This window comes from Cotesia typhae, unplaced genomic scaffold, assembly GCF_013202065.1.
Source record: "Cotesia typhae breed Kobodo isofemale line unplaced genomic scaffold, CoteBio_Ctyphae contig_48, whole genome shotgun sequence".
Classification (NCBI taxonomy): Eukaryota; Metazoa; Arthropoda; class Insecta; order Hymenoptera; family Braconidae; genus Cotesia; species Cotesia typhae.
In genome coordinates, this window is record NW_027423756.1 from 11225210 (window position 1) to 11246298 (window position 21089).

The 21089-nt window shown below is 35.6% G+C and overlaps 1 protein-coding gene across 2 annotated transcripts in view; it reads right to left on the bottom strand.

The window, feature by feature from the left end:
- Nucleotides 1–21089, bottom strand: part of LOC141529740 (uncharacterized) — a 178111-nt gene that overhangs the window by 111362 nt on the left and 45660 nt on the right. For both annotated transcript variants that reach the window (XR_012479652.1, XM_074246423.1), the window contains one exon: nucleotides 13394–13575. Coding sequence is in view for 1 of the 2 variants with exons in the window: in XM_074246423.1 (XP_074102524.1) it covers nucleotides 13394–13575 (182 nt within the window). In the remaining variant the exon portion in view is untranslated. The remainder of the gene's footprint in view (nucleotides 1–13393; nucleotides 13576–21089) is intronic.

Here is a 21089-nt window from a genome sequence, read left to right on the forward strand (position 1 = left end):
GCTGCGTCATTGCCGGGTATGAACTTTGATTGATGGTACTGGGCGTTATCTACCCAACCCCCTCTTTCTTACCTCGGCAATTCATCATCTCTGTCTGTTTTTCACTTTATTTTCTACATGCAATATATATGATAGTTTTTTATTTATTTAGTCGCGGAGAAAAAGGACGCTTTCTCTTTTACGTACCGACTGTTTAGTTTTGTTACGAAATCTAGTTCGCTGATAGGACGACATTTTTTGCTAAAGTGTCAGACGGTTAAAATGAGTGACCGTCGAAACGTGTTAACGTGACTGATCGTTTTGTTTAAAGAGTAGACACTGCATACAAAATACACTGACCGCATTTTCTCATTTCGAGTCAGAGTCCACTCGAGTGGTATACACTAACTGATACTGTATTGTATTCTATAGAAATATATCCATCTATTCAACTGTACACCGATGCGATATGGATATAGCTACACTTATTGTATGCGCATATAGCTCCTCTTTGGATTTAATACATATGTATGCTAAATAAACCGCGGCGGGATAAAGATGTGGGCTTAGTTCTTTATTTTTTTCCTTTTCGCCGTTTTTTTTTTTTTTTTTTTTTTTTTTTTTATAACGGTCAGTTTGATTTATCGGTGTGGGCTATGCTAAATTTTTAGGGAAAAATATGGTGACCCGTGTGTATTTTGTACACAGAGAGAGAGAGAGAGAGGAGAGCTGGCTGGTTGATATATCCGGCTGCGTATGCAGACTCTGGGGCACAAGATCCCGGGTTTTTTTTATTTGCATAAAGTGAATTATTAGACAGCTTGTTGAAGCTGAAAAATATAGATTACCCTGCTATATACTCTCCACTCTCCAGTTTATAAACTTTTGTCATAAATGGTAAAAAGAACTTTTATAATGTCGCTGACAAAAAGTTTTAACTGTCCGACAGACACTTAATATATATTCTTTCATAAATAAATTGCTTTTTTAAATAAAGAAAATTAAATAACATAGTTTTAAATTTCATAAAGATTGCTTACAGAGTCTTGAGTGAATATTTTTTTTTGTGAAAAAATTTTCTGATGGCAATATATGCTCTGATATGGCCAATTTTCATATCAGAACTGAAAAAAAAAAATGAACTTGATTTTTAAGAAAAATTTTTCAAGCAAAAAATCATTTTAAAAAGCTTCATCGTCTTGATTTAAGTAAGGAAATTATTTAACGAAAATTTTTCTTGAAAAAAATAAATTTTACTTGATTTTAGAATTTTTCTCTTAAATGAAATTTATTTTTTTTTTTTTTTCAGTGAGGACGTCAAAAAATTTTTTTACGAGTACTCTCATAAAATTTCATAAGTTTTATGCAGAAATATTATTATAAAATTATTTTTCTATTCAAATTTTAGAACAGAACTTTGGTTGTAATCTTCAGATGCATTTTGCGATGAGGCAAACGAAGAATAACAGGAGAGAAGAGTTAAAGGAAAAAAAAGAAAATCCGGGAGTTTAGTTCTCGAGAAAGAGTTGAAGCGTGAGAGCCTCCTGCTCCCAGTCGAAGGTAATGTAAGGTTTTAAATGTTGTCTAGTGTCTACTAGACGGGGGATGGAGATCGAGGGCTCGGTTTTGGGGGCCTTGAGAGTCACAGGATAAATCTGCATTTCGGTCTTATTCCACTATCCGTCGTACCACTGACTGCTAGGGTGTTCATCGTATATATTTGGTGCTTTACCGAGAGAGCTTTCGAGCGACTCGCAAACACTCTGATCGCGACACTGGGCTAGTACCCGGAGAGTTCTTCACTCGTTTCTATTCGCTCGTGAAGGTGAGTATATACAGATAGTTAACCCCTCGTTCCAACACTCTTATACTCTTCTGCTAGTCTTCATAACATTCAACATTAAACGCTCCTTCTTGGTTTTATTTTACCGGCACCGTCAGAGCCGTAGTCGTCATCCTCATTCTGGCTGTCGTCACCGGGTATTTACTTGCCTCCAAGCTGAGAGCTGAGAGTAAAGAGTAAAGAGTAGTGCAGCTCACTCTTATCTCAATATATACATATATAATATATATATTATATATATTCTCACTCAATGTATATAACCAGAGCGTTTTATTTTAAAGGGCATCAGCATTTTCTGGGGATCAATGTACTCAAGAATAACGTTGTTATTTCAAACTCAAGAGGACGGAACAATTCTTCGTGATTGCGTTGAAAAACTCACCCAACCGGAATAAAAAATACAATGGGAGTACCTCTTGTTTACCATTAACTCCAAAATCTCAACAAATAACAGATTCTATCGAAAATATAAATCCATTTTAAATTTAAAACCACATTTTCACTATATTGTAATAAATTACTGTTGTTATTATTTGGTTAAATTAGTTTTATTATTTCTTTAACAGCTTTATCCCCATCAAAAAATTTATGTAAAAAATATATTTTTAATATCTATCTTTTGGCTGATTTTTGTAAATATTTCATATATTTTAACTATTATTTGGACATATTAAAATAGTCATTAATAAGAAATTTTTTTATACATATTATAAATATTTTTATACGCCGATCTGAAACTTTTCTAGGTTTAAGTAAATTTTAGTTGACTCGAGAATTTTTTTTTCAAAATTTAAAATAAAAAAATTTTCTAAAATTATGCTTTTTATTAAACTAATTTTTTATCAGTGTATTATTCACTTTTTATTTATTTTTAATAATTCAATACATATTTTTTTATAAAATATTTTCATGGAGAAAATGATAAAAATAATAATAAGAGAGAATAAGTTTTAATGGGTAAAAATCTCTAGTAAACTTTGTATTAAACCACAAAACTTTTGAGAGTCTCTCATACATCCTCTTAACGAAAAATGTTAAAAATAATTTAACCGTGGAAATGCACCGTGCTCACAAGTGGAACCCGGAGTAACAGAGAGAGAGAGAGAGAGAGAGAGAGAGAGAGAGAGAGAGAGAGAGAGAGTAGGATCTGCGTCGGGTAATTAATCCGCGGTTTTTCCTAGTCTAATTAGTTGGATTTATTCTGAAGGCCCCGAGCAGCCCCTCAGCTCCTCCAGTCTCTTTTCTCTACTCATAAAATGCGAGAAAATACTTAACTTCTCTCTCGAGCTCGTCGTTCTGTCTCCGTCATCCGCCGTCAGTAGCCGCGAGTGTGCTCGCTCTGCTCACCGAGACCCAGTATATACGGTGCAGAGTATACGGAGACGAAGCTGATGTATGGAAATATATTCGGGGAGACGGAGCTTCGCATTTTTCCAGGGACGAGGCTGCCTTCAGTTCCACCGCAGGTTCATGTGCGAGAACACCTATAGCTTCTTTCTCGTACTTTACTCTACTCTCAGCGTTCTTTCCATCAAGTTCGCCCATCTACTCACCCCTTCGAACTAAACTCTCACTCCGTCTCTCTCCATATAAAGTCTGTCTACTAACGTCATATCCCTTAATGACGCGTCTACTCATTAAACTCGTATTGTGTCAGATTTCGCACGTGAATTTCACTCATTCCCATTACTTGAGGAATCTTTATCACGTCAGCTCAATTTCATTTTTATTTAAGCTTTAGTATGCTTGGAGTTTATCATTTTTAGTTTAATCAAATATGTCATAACCAAATAAAATTTATATGTACCAATAATAATTTTTTAATTCAAGAAATTTCCTACTTAATTATTCTACTTAAGCTTATCAAACTTTTCCTAATCATATTCTCAGACTAAGAATATTTTTCTTGATAAAAATTAATTTTTAAAATGAAGTTTTAACTTTAGTTTGATTTGAAAAGATGCAGTAGAGGAAGATGATGATGATGAGAAACATAGAAGTTGAAACAAAAGAATCACATGAGCATGTAGTGGTGTAAAGTTGCTAAAATGACTTCTCGTGGTCATGAGTATAGGCTATAGAGCATAGAGGTTACATGTAAAGATGGGCCACGACTTCCGGTGACAATGTCGTCGGGTATTGGACGGATAACCGTTACTTCTCACGGGTTAACTCTCACTCTTGTGTCGTTCACCTGCTATTATCATACTCAGTTTAAAATCACTGAAAAATAAATCGTCTGCCAGCTCAAAAATATAAGTACAAATATGTACAAGAAGAGATAAAAATTTTCTTGACACAAAGAAAAAATATTGATATTGTTTAATAAAAAAATTAATCATTTCAACAAATTATTGAACGAATAAATTCTTGTCTGGTCAATAATTTTTCTTTCGCTGAGTGTACACGAAAATTATTCAACAAGCATTTAAAAATTAATATTAAAAGAAATTCCATAAATAAAATTATGGTAATATAAATATCATATACAATATAAGTAACACAAGTAACTAATAACAATTTAACGCCTCTTAAATAATTAATTAAAATAAAGAATGATTTATTAATGCTATCAAAAGAGTGAATGCATAAATAAATAAAAATGTCAATAAAGATCTGTCGTTAGATTGTTATTTTATTATAAATTCAAGACAAATTATTTGATTGAAGGAATCTCCTCTGTTCTCGTATGCAAAGTTATGTTTATGCTATGCTAATAGGGTTTACGTTGTCCCGTAATCCGCGGCACGCGATGAATTAATTCAACTATTATTATAAAATAATATATTTCGCGTTAAACGGGCGTTTATGTACCTCCGAAAAATAATAAATAATATCAGATTACAATTACAATAAAATTAATAATAAATCCAGCTAGTATACCGATGGTAAAAATCCCTCAGGAAAGCTATAATAAATAACAAACAAAAAGCATCTGATGAGTAGACAAATAAAAGTAAAATACCCGACGTAGAACTGGCTTAGCCGCAGTATAACAAGCCTCGGAATGTCGCATCTGCAGAATTTGATTAATAAATTAGTCAACGACTGACCACCGACGTGGTGAGTGAGCAGTTGCTGCGGCCGTTGCAGCAGTTCCCAGCTGAATTGCTATATAATACTACCGAACACATCGTATGCTCGTCGAATAATATAAAATAATTATAACATGTCTACAAAACCTGCGATCTACAGACAGACCAGAGTGAGAGTTAGAGACCAGACACATGCAAGTGATGTGTTTATTTCCACGTAATGTTCTACAGAACAGTTGAATCTAATGTAATGGCAATCGGTACGTGAGTACACTGAAGTTGAGTACCATCGTCACCGGTAATTGCTGGAGAACCAGAGATAAAATACAAGTTGAAGTTGAAGTCGAAGTTAAAATTAAATTACCCTGAATAAAAGCCATAACAGGAGTATATACATTTATATTAATAGCGCAAGAAGTAAGAAGTAATCAGTAGTATACTTCACCGTGAAAATATTAAGTCGAAAACACAGCGGTCTAGCTGGCTGGTCTATACTACGCTAGTAAAGTAGTTAACTTAAAAATATAGATATATAGATGTATGGACGTAATAAGCCGGTAGGTGGCAAGGCTGCGTGACGGGGCGATTGCGGAGCCGTGACTAAAATATTTAAAAATATGTATCTTTCTGGCTGGGCTACCGTCCAGTTCCAGTTCCAATTCCCGGTGTAAGTGTGCAAGAGTGTGAGTAAGTGTGTAAGCCTCTCTCTCGCCTCTCCATTTGCCGTCGACTACTCGCCGCGCGTTACTATATTTATTTCGCGTTTCCTTCCTTACATTACATTACATTACATTACATTACATTACATTACATTGCTGCTGTATGCGATACATTACTATATATTGTACACTGTACACCACATCACGTTGCATTGGTGCATTAGTTTTAGCTGACCGGGGGCTCCCCGGAAGTTAAGTGTGTCTGCTGCTGCTGCTATTCCTGTCAGTGGGTTTTAAAAAGCTGCCTCTAAACATTAATCGCCATTTCTTTTCTTTTTTTTTTTCTCATTATTCAGTAATATTATATGTTTCAACTGTAACAGATGTCGAATTTAATATCAACGTTATTTCACGCCCGAGAATGATATCTGTACAAGTTAATCACATATTGAATATTAATTTAAGTATACACTGCCAACAACTGGAGTAAAACATTTTTTAATAGACTTTTTTTTTTATTGTAATAATTATTTGGACTGTTTGAAAGCCATTTATTAAGCAGCTAGGCTAATTTTAATTGTACACTAAAATTCTTAACGATAATAATACATGGCAAGTCATAAAGAACGTACACTTGAAAGCTGTGAATTATTTTGTACTTCGTAGGCAACTCGGAGCAGAACAATTGGTGGCAGTAATGGAAATCCATCATAAGATTTGGGTCAAGGAGAGAATGGCTTATCGTTTTGTGGCAATCAGAAATAAAACGAAAAATGTTCACCCACCGGTACAATAATAAATTAAGAGTCTATGTAATGTGTATTGTAACATGTATAAGTAGAGGAGAATTTTCTGTAATTAGAGAAACTTGAAACGCCTTTTGGCATTTCTGTCGGTATCGGTATTTGTATTACCATAACATTAGTGCAGGCCTATTAAGCCAATAAGCTTGCTCGGGTATCGGTTCATCACTTCGCCCAGACCGCAAACTAGAAGCCAGACCATCGATAATCCACGGTACCCTTGGCACATTGGTCTGTTCCTCGATTATTTGAATAAATGCTCACTTTGTACTGTACTGTACTGTATAATACTGATTAAACCTAACTTACTAAATTCAACCACGTCGCTCTGTACTCATGTGCTGTTATATTACGCCCTTTTAGAATTAGTAATACGATTTATCAACAGATAATATTGAAAAACAAATTAAATGTTGACAAATCCTTCTATCAGTGAATATTACCGCAATTTTACGATGTCTAAGTTTGTAATATAATGTACATTCGGTATCTGTTACTTGTATATCGTCTAGTGTCTATCTCAACGTAAAAGTTCCACAGAACATGTGACACTCGTAGACCCAGTGTAGGGTGTACGGGAATGGTTGATGAATATTCATGATTTTTTGATCGGGCATCGCGGGAAAAAGGAAGTAAGTTCTGCAGGTCGTCGAGTCATTTATACCTACCGGTTTTATACTGCTTTACTTCTGCTGTTACAACTTACAACTACTAGCTAGATGTATACTCTAAAAGGAAGTAGTCATAAAGTATCAGGAGAATTAAAAAAAAAACCTGGCCCGCAGCCCCTACGACTCGATCATTTCGGGCGCATACTAATCGAGGACCATTTTAAAACCCGAAATAAACCTCATTGTATAGCTATAGTATATAGTACATTAAGTTAGTAAGATTCAGAGAAAAAATAAAGAGACAGAAGGGTAAAATCCAATGAAAAAATAAAAATGGTTAATGACAGCGGTGGCAGTTAGCACGGGAGTTAAATACTAAATACAAGTGTATAAAATTTATAAGAGGCATAAAAAGTGTGTACATAAAAAAGGAGAAAAAAGTTTAAACCCGGCCCTTATCGTGCAGCTCGTCGTCCCATTCTGACCTATGCATATTCACGAGTCTATATAAAACCCTCTTTCCCCGTCCTTTTTCTTGCCGTTTAATTTTTTTTCTTTTTTATATTTTTTTGTTCTTTTTATTTTTTATAATATATATTTTTTTCGCTTTATTTTTCTTCAGGTAATGTTCCACCAGCTCGAGACACAGTCTTCGTAGACTTAGTATTTATGCCGGCCCTTCGTCACCTGTTAATTCCACTCTACTTTAATTACACGCCATAAAATTGGTTTAATGTAAATATTATGGGTGCTGTTTCAATTCAAAGTGCGATCAAGGCAGATAAAAAATAAATAAAAAAATAAGAGCAATAAATTAAATAAATATATAGACTTAAAGTGGGACATCTTCACGTACAATATACATAAAAATATGTGTTTTATATATTATTGATGATGATTACTTTTATTATATTTGATGTCTGGGTTGAAAATATTTTTCACTCTAAACGACATACGTAGTACTACCTACAATGAGTGCTGATGTTGAGCAAAGTCGTATACAATGGCCGCGATCGCTTCTGTTTTATGTGGTTGGGCGTCATTTTATATTCTTTGTTTCGGTACGCCGGTCGCGTATTATTTCAAGCAGGAATAAGGTCACGCCACCAACGACACTCTTCGTTACCGTCAACACTGTACTATATATATATGAACACACGCAACACGCCAACGAAATAAACCGACACAATGGCATTGCGATCAACATTATCCCAATTATAATCACAATCGTAATTACAATCATACCCATAATAACCACGGTGTTTTGATTGTCGACGAATTTTTTTCTCAATTAATTTAATTGTTGTACAAGAAAAAGCACACATTATATCGAAGAATTGAAGAAGTTGATAATATTTGCCGTTATGATGGTAAAAAATTGATAAATTTTTTTTTTTTGGCTGCTTAATTATATTATTGTGACGCAGTTTGAATCATCAGACGTTTGGTTATTTATATGGAGTGTGTGATGATACACTGGCGATGACTCGTGACGAACGATTTAATACGAACAATAGTTAGGTCGCTCACGTAGACAAGAGAAACCGGATGCCGCGATGATCGATTGGTACCGATTTTATCAAGTGTATGCCGCAATGAATCGGCGCTTCTTTGAAAAATACTTTTTATGTTTATTTTTATGTGAATGTCTAAGCTGTTGCTTTTAGATTTTTATTGAATTTATGTACTTTTGGGATTTAATTGGTGGGATATAATTTATTGTCTATTGAGTAATTTTCAGAACGAGAGCGAGAGAGACAGGCAAGGTCAATGAAAATGGAAATAGGAATGGAAATAGAAACGTATGGAATGAATTAACGGATAGGATAAAATGTCTGGTGTCGTTTTAAAGAGTAAAGAGTTAAGTGTAATGTCGTCGAGTGCTCAACTGCTCGTCGTAGATGTCGTCGACAAGCAGATTGAAAAGATGGGTGCGCCGTAACGACATTCCTTCTCGAAGAACTCCGATGGCATTGTTCCATCGCACCTTGCTCACGCCTATGTCACGTGGCCCACTATTCGAACGTACGTGCGTATTTTTGAGTTCAACTTTTCTAAATACCGAGAAGTTAATTTAAAACTCGCTCAAAAAATAATATCAATTTAATAGTTGATGTGTAATTTAATTTAACGATCGTGTTAACCAATTAAAAAATAATAAAACTATAAATTTTCATGAAATAAAGGAATTTTCCTGGTAATTGCCAGTAGATGAAATGAATATGTTTTCGCGAGTTATTTTCTCATACCTCAAAGTCGTGATAATTAACGTCACGGTCCCTGAACCCTTGGTCGGGGAAGAGGAGAAAGGGGAATTCCGCGGCTCGTAAAACACTCGAGCAGGCAAAGGAGGGTACAAAGGAGAGTAAAGTATATACGGTTGCGTGGCAGATACGTTGTAGTTTGTGGGCCTCGCGGGCAACCAGTTCAGGAAGTGCAAGCTACGTAAAAGAGGGAAACCAAGGAACGGACGACACGAGAGCCGTGACGCTGCCGCCGTACGGATTAATTAGCGATAAGGCTTCTAATGAGCGGCAGGTGAGTCGGCGAATGAACGTGCGCCCGGACTAACCGCACGCGTCGCACACTTCGTTAAACTTTATTCTTCTTCTAGTTTTATCCTATCATCCTGGTGCTCTCTACTCTCTGGTAGTTGGTAGCTGCTTCTGTCCACGTACATCTATCTATCTGCCACTGTAATGGCTCCGCTGGACATTCATTTACTTAACTAGTCAGAAGGACTGATTTGATATGCCTTTAGTAATTTTTCTACTCCGTAAATTCTTTTTTTTTTCGTACCGTTTATCTCGAAGTTGAATTTCCAAAAAAAAAAAAAAAAAAAAAAAATTAAAAGATGAAACGGGTCAGGGTTATCCTTTTTTTTTATTAAAAATAAATTTTTCTTTCTTTTTTTTTTATCAAGCTTTACAGTGTCATAAATAAAAAATTTATGATCCTGTTAAATTAGAGTTGAAATAAAAAATAGAAGTAGATTTTAATGTTAAAAATAAAAAAAAACTGATAAAATGTTTTAGAATACACGGAATACTTATTCAATAGGCTATAAGTTGTGTGTATAGAGGAATGATTTATTTAACGCGATCGTAAAGATATTACTATCGGCATCGCTTCTGTTCTGGCACGTGAAATTGCGCAATAAAAACTAAAAACATGACGAGAGAGCGGATTATCCCCCCCGGCAATCGGTGATTTTGATGAATTTATGAGCACGGTATTTTATATTATACTCTTCGGTGTATCTTTATAATAATACTGGGAACAGATATAAGATAAAATAACGCGATTTTATTCAGTAAGAAGAGCTTCAATCTTCATTGGGTGTTGTTATTCTCTCAAGGCAAGGCAGCATCATCGCTTTTATCGGCGACACATTGCGCCAGGAGGAAGTAAACTCCATATTATACCTTTTATGTTTACTTACACACTTTATATAAATTATATTCAACCATTATATCAACCAAGAGTTTTTATTTAGGATGAAAATAAATTTCAGCAGGAGGATTAATTTATTACCGATCATTTTAAAAGCATTAGCAGCAATTTAATGCAGATGATACCTGTGTAAGAGTTTCTGGATAACTTTACTCAGTCACATTGTATATTAGAGAAACAAATAAAACTACTTTTGCAGTACTATGCGTGCGCATGATGAATTAAACATGCTGATTAATAATTAAAAAAATTAGTAACATTTGAACAAAATTTATTTCTCCTCAATAAATTAAAATTTCAAAGTCAAAATTAGAATTTTTTAAAATTATAAAGATGGAAAAAATATTTCAGCCCTCCTATTTATTTTAATAAATGTATATTATATTTATATATTTTGGGCGTGTTGTTGTCGAGAAAGTATTGGTAATGTACGAACAAGTGTAATGGATACTTATTAAGCATTTAAAGAAGCATTTGGCGGCTACGGCCTAACGCTTAAACCTAGGTCAGTTTCATTATCTCCGTGTGTGGTTCTGTATATAACAGAGCAAACGAGAGTGAAACGGAGAATCGATGGGGCATTAATAAACATGAAGTAGAAGGGGCCCCGGTGATTTTACGATCCTTTTGTATATATACAAACAAATATGTATGGAAACGTACAAGCGTATTAAAAATTCCGAAGCCCGTTACAAAATATTAAAACTGTTTGATACAATTTTTGAATTAACTATTTATTATTGTTATGTGCATAATTATTAATATTATCTTAATAAACCAACATGTATATGTGTTTAGTAAGTAAATTTGTAAAATATATAATTTTTAATAGGTAATAGCTATCTCATAAATTATAATGAATACTCGAGGCATAAAAAAAATTTATTGAGCCATAAAAATAAAATCTAAGCCCATAATATTTATAAAACGAAGTCGAGTCTACTCATTTCTATTCATTAAGTGTGCCAAGGTCGTCTTCAATTACAACTTGCACACATTACGCACGTTTGGTATTTATAACCTGCTAATGAACTGTAATTTAATGTATGTGAGGTAATAATTGAGAGAAAGAATATTCAAGCATGTTAATTAAATTGTGGAAGAAAGGAAATACCTTTAATATTTACTAGTCTCCATATTTGAGTATGCATATTTTATTATTGTATACTTCACTATACGGAGAAAGAATATGCACATAAGTTTCAATTGTATAGATTGTTTGTATACGGAATTTACTATTTACTTTTGCTGCGTAAACTATTTTATAATTACGCGTTTTTTATCGAAAAAAAAACTGACAGATAATTTAACTGGTAGAGCCTTTGGCGCGTAACCAAACGATCCGGGTTCGAGTCCCGGTCTGGACTGTCCGAATTACTTTTTCAGTTACCGAAGATTCCTACTGAGTAAAGGTCCCCCCCTTCCCCCTTATCCTTTATTTCCCTAATTCCCAAATTTGTCTTTAATGACAAATTTAGCTATTATATATGGCTAAAAGTAATTCTATTAATTATTAAAATTCAATGAATAATTTTTTTATAACTTTCATTAGTAATCAATGATTGAATAAAACCTGACTAAATTTAAATTGTCAATGCGTTAAAAATTAATTTAAATATTAAATGTTAACATAATTGCATTGGATTCAACTTGAACTTCATAAAACAATAAAAAAAACCGTGTTAATTAAAATTAATGAGAACATTGATACATTAAATAACCGAACAATAAGACATAAGATAAAAGACATTGTAAGAATGAGGCCTGTGAATAATTGAATATGTTGATTGGGCTGATTAGCTTGAGATTATTCAAATAAAAGTTATTTCTCTGTTGAAATGCCGGTGTATCTGATAGAGAGACAGACATATCAAGCTACTTATGTTCACAAACTGAGCATAATACAACAACTACCGCGAGATATATACATATATCTTAGACAAGAGTGTAAGCAATTGGTGCATGTGCCAAGCAAGAAGTAATCTAGCATAGTCTCCAAGGTAAAATGTGCATGTACATAAGAAGTTAAAAGGCTATCAATTGTAGATCTCAACGATGGCACGCCTGATAAAATTCATTCCTCTACACGGTAATACTCGATAGTATTATTTTAACCCAATCTCATATACATACATAAATAAATCCATATATTATTATTTATTATTGTCTATAATATAATACATAATACTCTTTATAAGCTTTATTGCTATTATTAGACTTACTCACGGTTGCTACGAAAACAATGCGTTTAATGTTAACGCAAGGTTACTACTTATTTAATCAATCATATTTTATTTTCAGTCTCTTCCCGTTTTTTTTTCTTTCAATGTTCACCGGCATAATTAATTCATCATCAATCTGGACTCATATATAATTACAGTTATTATCTATAATATAGTGTTTAATTACCGTGGTTACGTCGGGCTTATTGAGAATATAAACATTGAATTTAAAAAGTTAAGTAAGTGTAAACTTTTGTTTTAAAAAGAAAGATAAAAAATCTAAATATTTCAGTACTTAATATTTAATATCGTGTACTTTAGTTTTATTTTCCCCGATAATACAATAAAAGCCCAAAAAGTTTTGGATTTTGTGGGTATTATTGTAGTTTTAGTTGTGTTATGTACAAGTAACAATACAGCAGATTTAAGTTTATGATGGCAAACGGTCTGAAGACGAGACAAAGAGGATAACACGTAAAAAAAAAAGTTGAGCCGTAAAATCCAGGCGAAAGCCCGCAAAAAGCCGTCGCGGGAGCTTGTATATGTATCGAAGTATATATGTTTGTATCGAAGTATCATTTCGAGGAGGATACAATGCAAGTAAAAAAAAAAGTAAAGCATGTATACGGCATTTTATATATTACCTACGTCCCACGTGGGGGTTGGACCCCGAGTTGTAGTTGTAGTCGTAGTCACTGAGGGTGTTTATAGGTTTATTATACAACAGCGAGCGGGTATTCAGTTTGCTTATACGGACGCAGTAGAAATATAGGTATAATTTTACTTACCCATAACTGAGCAGGGATGTGGATGGTTTTTGGCGAGCACGAAGTTGGGAGCAAGACGCGTGGCGCAAAAGTTCTTCTTTTGGACTAGACGTCCGTCTCTTCTTACACAGTTGCGACCACCATTGTCGTCTTGGTCCTTGATGACAGCGACCAGCCGCCTCACTCTCCTGGTTCTGGCTCGGCTATAGAAAAAACATCCACGGAGTGAAAATAAATCTAACCAGACCACCTTCGGCGGGTGATAATAGAAACGAATGTGGATAAAAGAACTCAAAAAATAGAATAACTAAAGTAAGTGGTGTAAAAAGTTTATAAGGAGGCGACCAGATGAAATTCACGAACGCTTATGTTAATGGAAAATTAATACAGTGTTTTTTTTTTTCTTTCAATTAAATTTTCCCTTGTCGAGAAAAAAAAACTCAGTTTTTTCAGCCAATTAAGTAGAACTGAGCAAGGATTTTTTAATGCGCCATTAAAAAAACAAACAATTATTTTTAGCCAGGTAAATAGTATATGCTGGTGTGGTTTTTTTTTTTTCCACATTACAGCAGTACATACAATACAGTATTATTCTTTATTATTTAAATTTTTCCAACTTCTGGAATTGAATAATAAGACTTCATAGTAGAGAATTTAAAGAGAGTACTTTATGTTGACGTAAGAAGAATAAAAAAGGAAGAAAAAATAAAGAAAAAATAGTAGTAGAGCTCTTTCCCCACAAAAGTCGTCACGCTCCCCATTTTCTTATTAACTTCCCGTCTTATCTGATCGAGAGTTACCCCTCTTGGCTGGGTTTTTCTCGCGTAACATCCACACACACACATATACACGATACTTGCGTTCCACTATACCCGTCGAGCGTAAAGTACCGTGAGATACATCAAGCGTGGTTTTTCCTACGCTCTTGAAAAAGGAAAATGTTATTGAACATTTGATGAAAGAGTACCTTGCTTGGTACCTTTACCTCTGCTCAGTTTCCTTACTCTTTACGCTTTACCTTTACTCAAGAAATGTCTTAACCTCTCAACTAACTAATCAACTTCATGGATGCGATGATAAACTCAGGCAAGCCGAGTCAAGACAGAGAATTAAATGAAAATGGGCTGGAGTTAGGGCTGGGGGATGGCAAGTCTGAGCGATGTTGTAAGCGAATGGGAGGAGGAGAACACTGAGTCTAAGTTCATTCCGCGAGTCATCAGTATCCATAAGTGATGAGTTACCTACTCTACTATACACACTATGTAGCCTGGTACGGCCCGAATGTGGTCTCGAAGCTCCGGGGGTGAGCGAACGTCTGCGGCAGAAGGGTAGTTTGGTTAGGTAGCCACCTGGTTCGGTAGTTCGCCACATTCTCTCTTTACTTGAATCGAGGATGGAGGATGGAGGATGGAGGGTCTGAGAATGAGGAACGGGAGCCGAGCTAGATGATACGGTCTCGATGGTTTGTCTTCTCGGTGAAGGATGAACCTCTGCGGTTAGAGAAAGGCACTGGGATGTATAAGGAAGCTTCTGGTGCGCAGCCTGATTTTCTTAGGTCAACGTATAATAATCAGGATGTGGTGGCTGGGAGAAAGAGAAAGACACGACGGCATCCCTTGTAATGTTATACAGTGTGTGTGGGGTGACCTGATCTACGCTCTTTGAGGGACACTAACTTGTGGTTGGCTGTGACTAACTGCTAACTGCTTGCCTCGTTACTTTTTTTTATTTATCTATAAACCAAATTACTAACTTTTAAACTAACTTGTGTTGGTTTTTATTTTGAATTGATTTTAAGTTGCTCTTAATGATGTACCGAGAATTTAAAATTGTTCTTTTTGATTTTGTAAAAAATACAAAAAGACATCTCAATATTTTTAATTAAATTTTTAAAAATTTATTTCTATGGATAAAGTATTTAAAAAATTAATTGATTATGATTATATGTTATGTCAAATAAAATTTTATCCCACGACATCATTGATGTATATATTTTTTCGCTTTGATATGAGATGATAACTTTAGGTGAAGTACACTGGCTATATACCGTGTAAGTAATAAAAAGGTAACCTCACGAGTATGTCCAATACAAGATGGACTGTGACTACTTATATCACATCTTGGAATGTATTTTTCTCGAGGTTTATGTAATAAAAGTAGAGGTAATACACTTGAGAACCTCTAGATAGCGAAGATAATATATAGTATAATGAATTCTTTCAGTTAAAGTTGTATCAGTTGGAAAGCATAAAATACTGTAACGAATGTTAGTGGGGTCCAGTCAAGCAAGAAGATGACCACGACTATTAGGCTACACGGTAAGCGTGAGAAGCGAGACCAGCTGAAATACAAAATAAAATAGAATTGACCGAGAGTAAAGTGCAGAGAGCTGATAGTTATATGTTATATATTTATATACAAGAAAGAAGAAACGTTCCACGTGAAGATACGGAGCCAGCGGGGCGAGATAGAAAAATTGCCTCGATGTAAAAACATGAGGATCGTTTCTGCCGTCCACACTCAATAAAACGACCCCTGGCTCAACTAGATGCGCTCCTTCCCGTACTCTGGTGGCATCTGAAAAATAAACACTCACACACCCACACACATCCATACTGATATTGATACTCATAGTGGTAGAGATCGCGAGTCTCGGCAGGTTTTCCAGCGAGTGAGCAAGGAGGGTGGTTACTTTCTGAGGAAAAAGATGCGAGCCGAATGGTCAGCCATCGAAATACCCTTAACTCTCTTTCATTTTTTATTTTTCTTTTTGGATACTTATTTTTGCAACCCCCTGGGAGCGAACAGCATCAACGGGCAATAATAAAAAATATACGACCGGTACGATCAGGGCTTGTATATGCCGGACTATACCACTCTTATCGGCTGCCATCGATAGCACCAAATTATACACCGAAGCCGGTTCTAAGTGATCACATTTCCACATAGACGAGCTACCATCCCCATACCGCGTACCGCCTCGGCTCTTTTACTCTCTCATGGTTCTTTTTGGTCTTCTTTATACACCGCACACGAGATAGAGAGCCAATAGATGAAAGACTGGCCACAAGTATCAGCTTCAGCCTTTACTTCGTGCCACTGAGTTCCAAGCACGGGGGAAAGAGCTTTTGCGGAAAATAATATTACCTACCGTAAAAAAATATCTATAGATATCGATGTATGTATATTAGTCGTTATGTCTGAACTTTACGATTGGTTATTTTACTTCGATCGGCTTTACATCATACCAAAATATACACGAATATTTAACCGAATTGGAGTTGTTGAGAAAAATAATGCATCGAGATCGACCCTTTCTATTTATTACTGTGAAACGCTTTAAGAATAACGTATTACTGTTTTACTGTTAGAGTTTACGTAATACTTTCAACAGAGTATTATAGTGAGTACCTATAATAGATATTCTCTAGAAAATAAAAATAACTAGTCATTGAATCTATAAGAAATAGAAATAAATATTGTAAAGAAGAATTATGCTCGAAATAAAATCTGAAGGAAGATCTTGACAAAGGGAAGTTTCATCTCAACTTAGTCTTCTACTATCTGTTTCCCAATAAAATATCATCCATTCGTCATAACATAAAAGTTGTGATGACAGCGTTATCTATGGTCATTTCCTGCACCAGCATCTTTCACACAGATCGAGTAGAAAAAGAGTCGCTTGTCACAATACCGGAGGTAATGATCATTACTGAAGAAATACAACAAGAGAGCTTTATCATCCTTATACAGTTGGGTTTATCAACCCTCGTGAGGAGTAAAATAATGATACCGATGATGATTATGAGGAAAAAGTGTAGATGGGTAACGAGAAAAACTGAATAATGTTTTTTATTCTTGCCGAGTCTAATATAAGATGCTTAGAATTTTCCGTTGGCCAGTAAACCAAAATGGCTGACTGTAGGCTCTCTTAAACTTCTCAGCTCGGGTTTATGTCTTCTGGTTCTGGTAATAAATGGTAATTTAAAACAGCGAGAACTAACAATTTCTTTCTTTATGTCTTTTATTTATTTTATTACATCTTTAGTTTTTTTTTCATTTTTATACCTTCTCTCTGGTCTAGATATTCGAAGGCTTAACTGGCACAAACTCTCAACTGGATTCGAATGAAACCAAGTAAATGAGTTTCGCTTAGTTTAGTGCAGCGAAGGGTGCTCAAAATTTCTCGGATATCTGGCAGAGTTAGCGGAAGATGTCGGGTGTCTCGGTCGGTTAGTCGGAGACACACCGAAGTGAGCTATGGAACACCAGCCGGCTACGTAATATAAAGAGATATGTGCAGTGGAATAGCATTACCATTAGAAAAGATGGATATAGCTTAACAGTGGAAGAGCAGATGAAATGAGATACTGCGGCTGAATCATGCATGAGTTTCGGTAAGGTGTACGATTCGCTACCACCGGCAACCCTTATATCTTATATCTAGTAGATCTTGTGTCTTTCTGTGCACAGCTCGTCCAATCTCGTTTTACTTTTATTTCTTCTTCATCTTCTTTATCTTCGTCCTTTTCCTATGTTTCTACTTCTTGCCTTATTCTCTGCTCCAAATAAAAGCCAGAACTATTATACACTTTCTTTCCATCCGTTCTTATCCATATCTCTGGGTGGTTAGCCTCCATCTGCTCCATCTCTGATGAGAAAAGTGAATATGCTACAATATTCAAATGGCTCGGGCGTGATACTTTATTAAACGTGTTATTTGCATCGTTCCCTCCCATCTCGTGTGCTCCATTTCTACCACAGACAAAACGATCTGACAGCATCCATCCAGCTAGTGTTTGAGCTCGAGAATAAACTGAGATGTGTCAGCCGTCATAAGTGGGCGATCATCGCGTTGATTAAAATTTAAACTAAAAAGGTATATATAATATTTTTATATTACACTTTACTATCTTCTGTCTTAAAAAAATTTCCCGATCTACATTTTTTTTTCACACTCATGCTATGAGGGGATAAAAATACGAGAAATAAATTAAATTTTCATGTAAGGTATTATTAGTTTTATATTTGAGGGACCCGAGTACAGGTATCGTCGACCTCAGGTTGAAGACCAGCTGGTAATTTTTTTTTTTAATTTGATTTAATTTTTTTATTAATATTTTTGATAAATATAAATGTATAAAGATTTTAAGAGGAAGAGAAGACTGACTGCGGTGTTTGGCGGATCTAGCAGCAACCACGGCTCCATGCACGCATTATGCTAATTTTAATTTTAATCTCGACCCTGTGGTCGGTCTCTACGGCGGTTACTGCCGCGATGGCTCTTTTGCTTACTATATACACTGGTGACTTCGACTAACTCCTGCTCGGCAACACTCCAGTCATAGTAGATAACTTTGTACTGGTGTATTTACGTTTGCGAAATAAGCCGCCCACACTCTATATAAACAGTCTCGCTTATCCTCTTTCGTGTCTTTTAAATGTATTAAATATTTCTCCAAGATGTTTAACTAAAACTGTCAACTAATCTCAGTACTTATTAGTCTACATAAAAATTTATTATTATTATTATTGTTATTTATATTTAATTAAATAATACAACAGTACCCGTAATTGTAAGCGTAATTAAATAAACTAAAGGTAAATTAAAGAATATGTAAATGTTATGAGTGGTTTAAAAAATAAATCAGGATACATCTCCGGAGTTACCAGAGAGCAAAAGACGGTATTCTGAGAAAGTATATTTAAGTTGGGCAAAGGGAGAAGTGGGTAAGAGCATTTATGCATTTATGCATTCATATTTCTGGGACGACGGCGGTCTCTTCTCCAGTGGGGTTGGTGCGAGGCATGCAGATGCCTATTCGACGCGAAGAAGTAGTCATTGCGTCTGGAAAGTGGAAAAGAAATAGAAAAACTCAGCCGTGGTTTATAAGAAAGCTCAGAGAAGAAGGTTGAAGGTAGAAAGCAACCACGACAACTACGACTACCAAACAGAGCGTGGGAGGTAGGTGCAAAGTTACCACGGAATAATAATAAAGCTTTCGTTTTTCCACTGGTAGTGAAAATGAAAAATCTGAATACATAAAATGTAATGCCGAGTTTTTTCACCATCCCCCTGCGCCTACATTTTCGCTCAAAGTAAATAAAATCTTAAGCCAACGAGTAGAAAAATTTATTTCTATATATTCTAACCCGAATGTTGGAATCTTAAAAAAAAGAGGTGTATGAATTTTGTTCGGATTAAATTTGCAACGAATTATTCAAAATTTTAAAAACTTGCATTTGATTTCTTATAATAAATGTTAGGCTTAATAAAGCAGTTGATATTGTTGGGATTTAATGAAAATGTAAGGAGGTTAACGGGACGACGAATGTCGATAAAGAAGACTCAATACAGAGGAACGATTAAATGAGTACGGAATGAGGAAGGAGGCTAAAAGAAAGCATATATTATAATATCAGGAAGAAGGAAGAAAGGAAGGAAGGAAGGAAATAAGGCCGCCGTGGTGGGCCAGAAAACATCAGCGGTGGCTCCGCCTATATCGGTACGCCGGCGTGCGGTGGTGAATACATTTAGCCTGGTTAGTTTACAAATGAATACAGCGATTGAAGCAACTTATAATATCAATGTACTTCAGCTGTCTCGCTTGCTCGGTTCGCGGGGCGCCGTTATCCCTACCGTAATGCTGGTAAAATGTATATATACGTATAGAAAGAAAGCGAGCCCGGTTTAGACCCCACGCTGTCTTATCCTACTTCTTCTTCTTATTATTATAATTCTTGTTCGTCTTCTTCTACGTCTGCTTCTGGTTTTGCTTTTGGTTCTTCATTCTCGTCTTCGTCTTGAACATTAAACAACCTCTCTTGATCCCCTTCTCTGTGTTGAATCACTCTCGCGCCCGTTCCAACTCCCGGCGGGCTCTCCATACAGAATGGCCATATTAACTTGATAATTAGCTCGGTTATACGACTTGCAGATGAGGAAAGACTCCGGGACGGACGTCGGCTACCCCTACCCGGGGTTGCCGGTATATTCCTTACGCTAACAGTTCTCTTTCTCTTTCGCTCAAGTTCTATAGCATGCCACGGCTCAACTCTGCTCCGTTACTCGGATGAATATAGAACCCCCTTAGTTCGTATTCCTCTCCCTGTCTGGCAGGAACTGCCCTGTCTCTCGTCGTTCTCGTGGCCTCGTCATCATCCAAAGTCTACGTCGTCGTTGCCGTTACTAAACCAAGTAGTTCACGACGTGTCTTACTCCTTTCCTCTTCAGTTTTAACCCTCGCTCCCAAGATATCGTTCTTATGGGTTAAATACGACCCGCAGGTGCTAAAAATAACTACTGTCTTACTTTAACAACACTGATTTATTAATATTCCTACTCTGTACTTATATTATCGTTTGGCGTCGCGTGTACTCGGACCAGACCCTCGTACTGGTGACTTACCATTTTAAATTTTGATGCCATTTCGCGAGGTGCATTCGCGCCGAGACTGTGCTGCGGTTAACACAAACTTTCCCGTAACTCTCTGTAAGCTTTCGTGAGTTTTTAAGTTTTGTGTGTTTCAATTGTTCTTTGTCAGACATATTTATTTTTAATACTGTAAACTTCGCTTTGACATTACAGGTGGCGCTTCAGCCACGTGGAAATCACGTGACCCAGGTGAAGTGGGAGTAACTGTCAGTTTTACGATAAATGTGACCTTTTAAAAACTTTTTTGTTTTTCAATTAATTAACGCAACTCCAGTGATTATC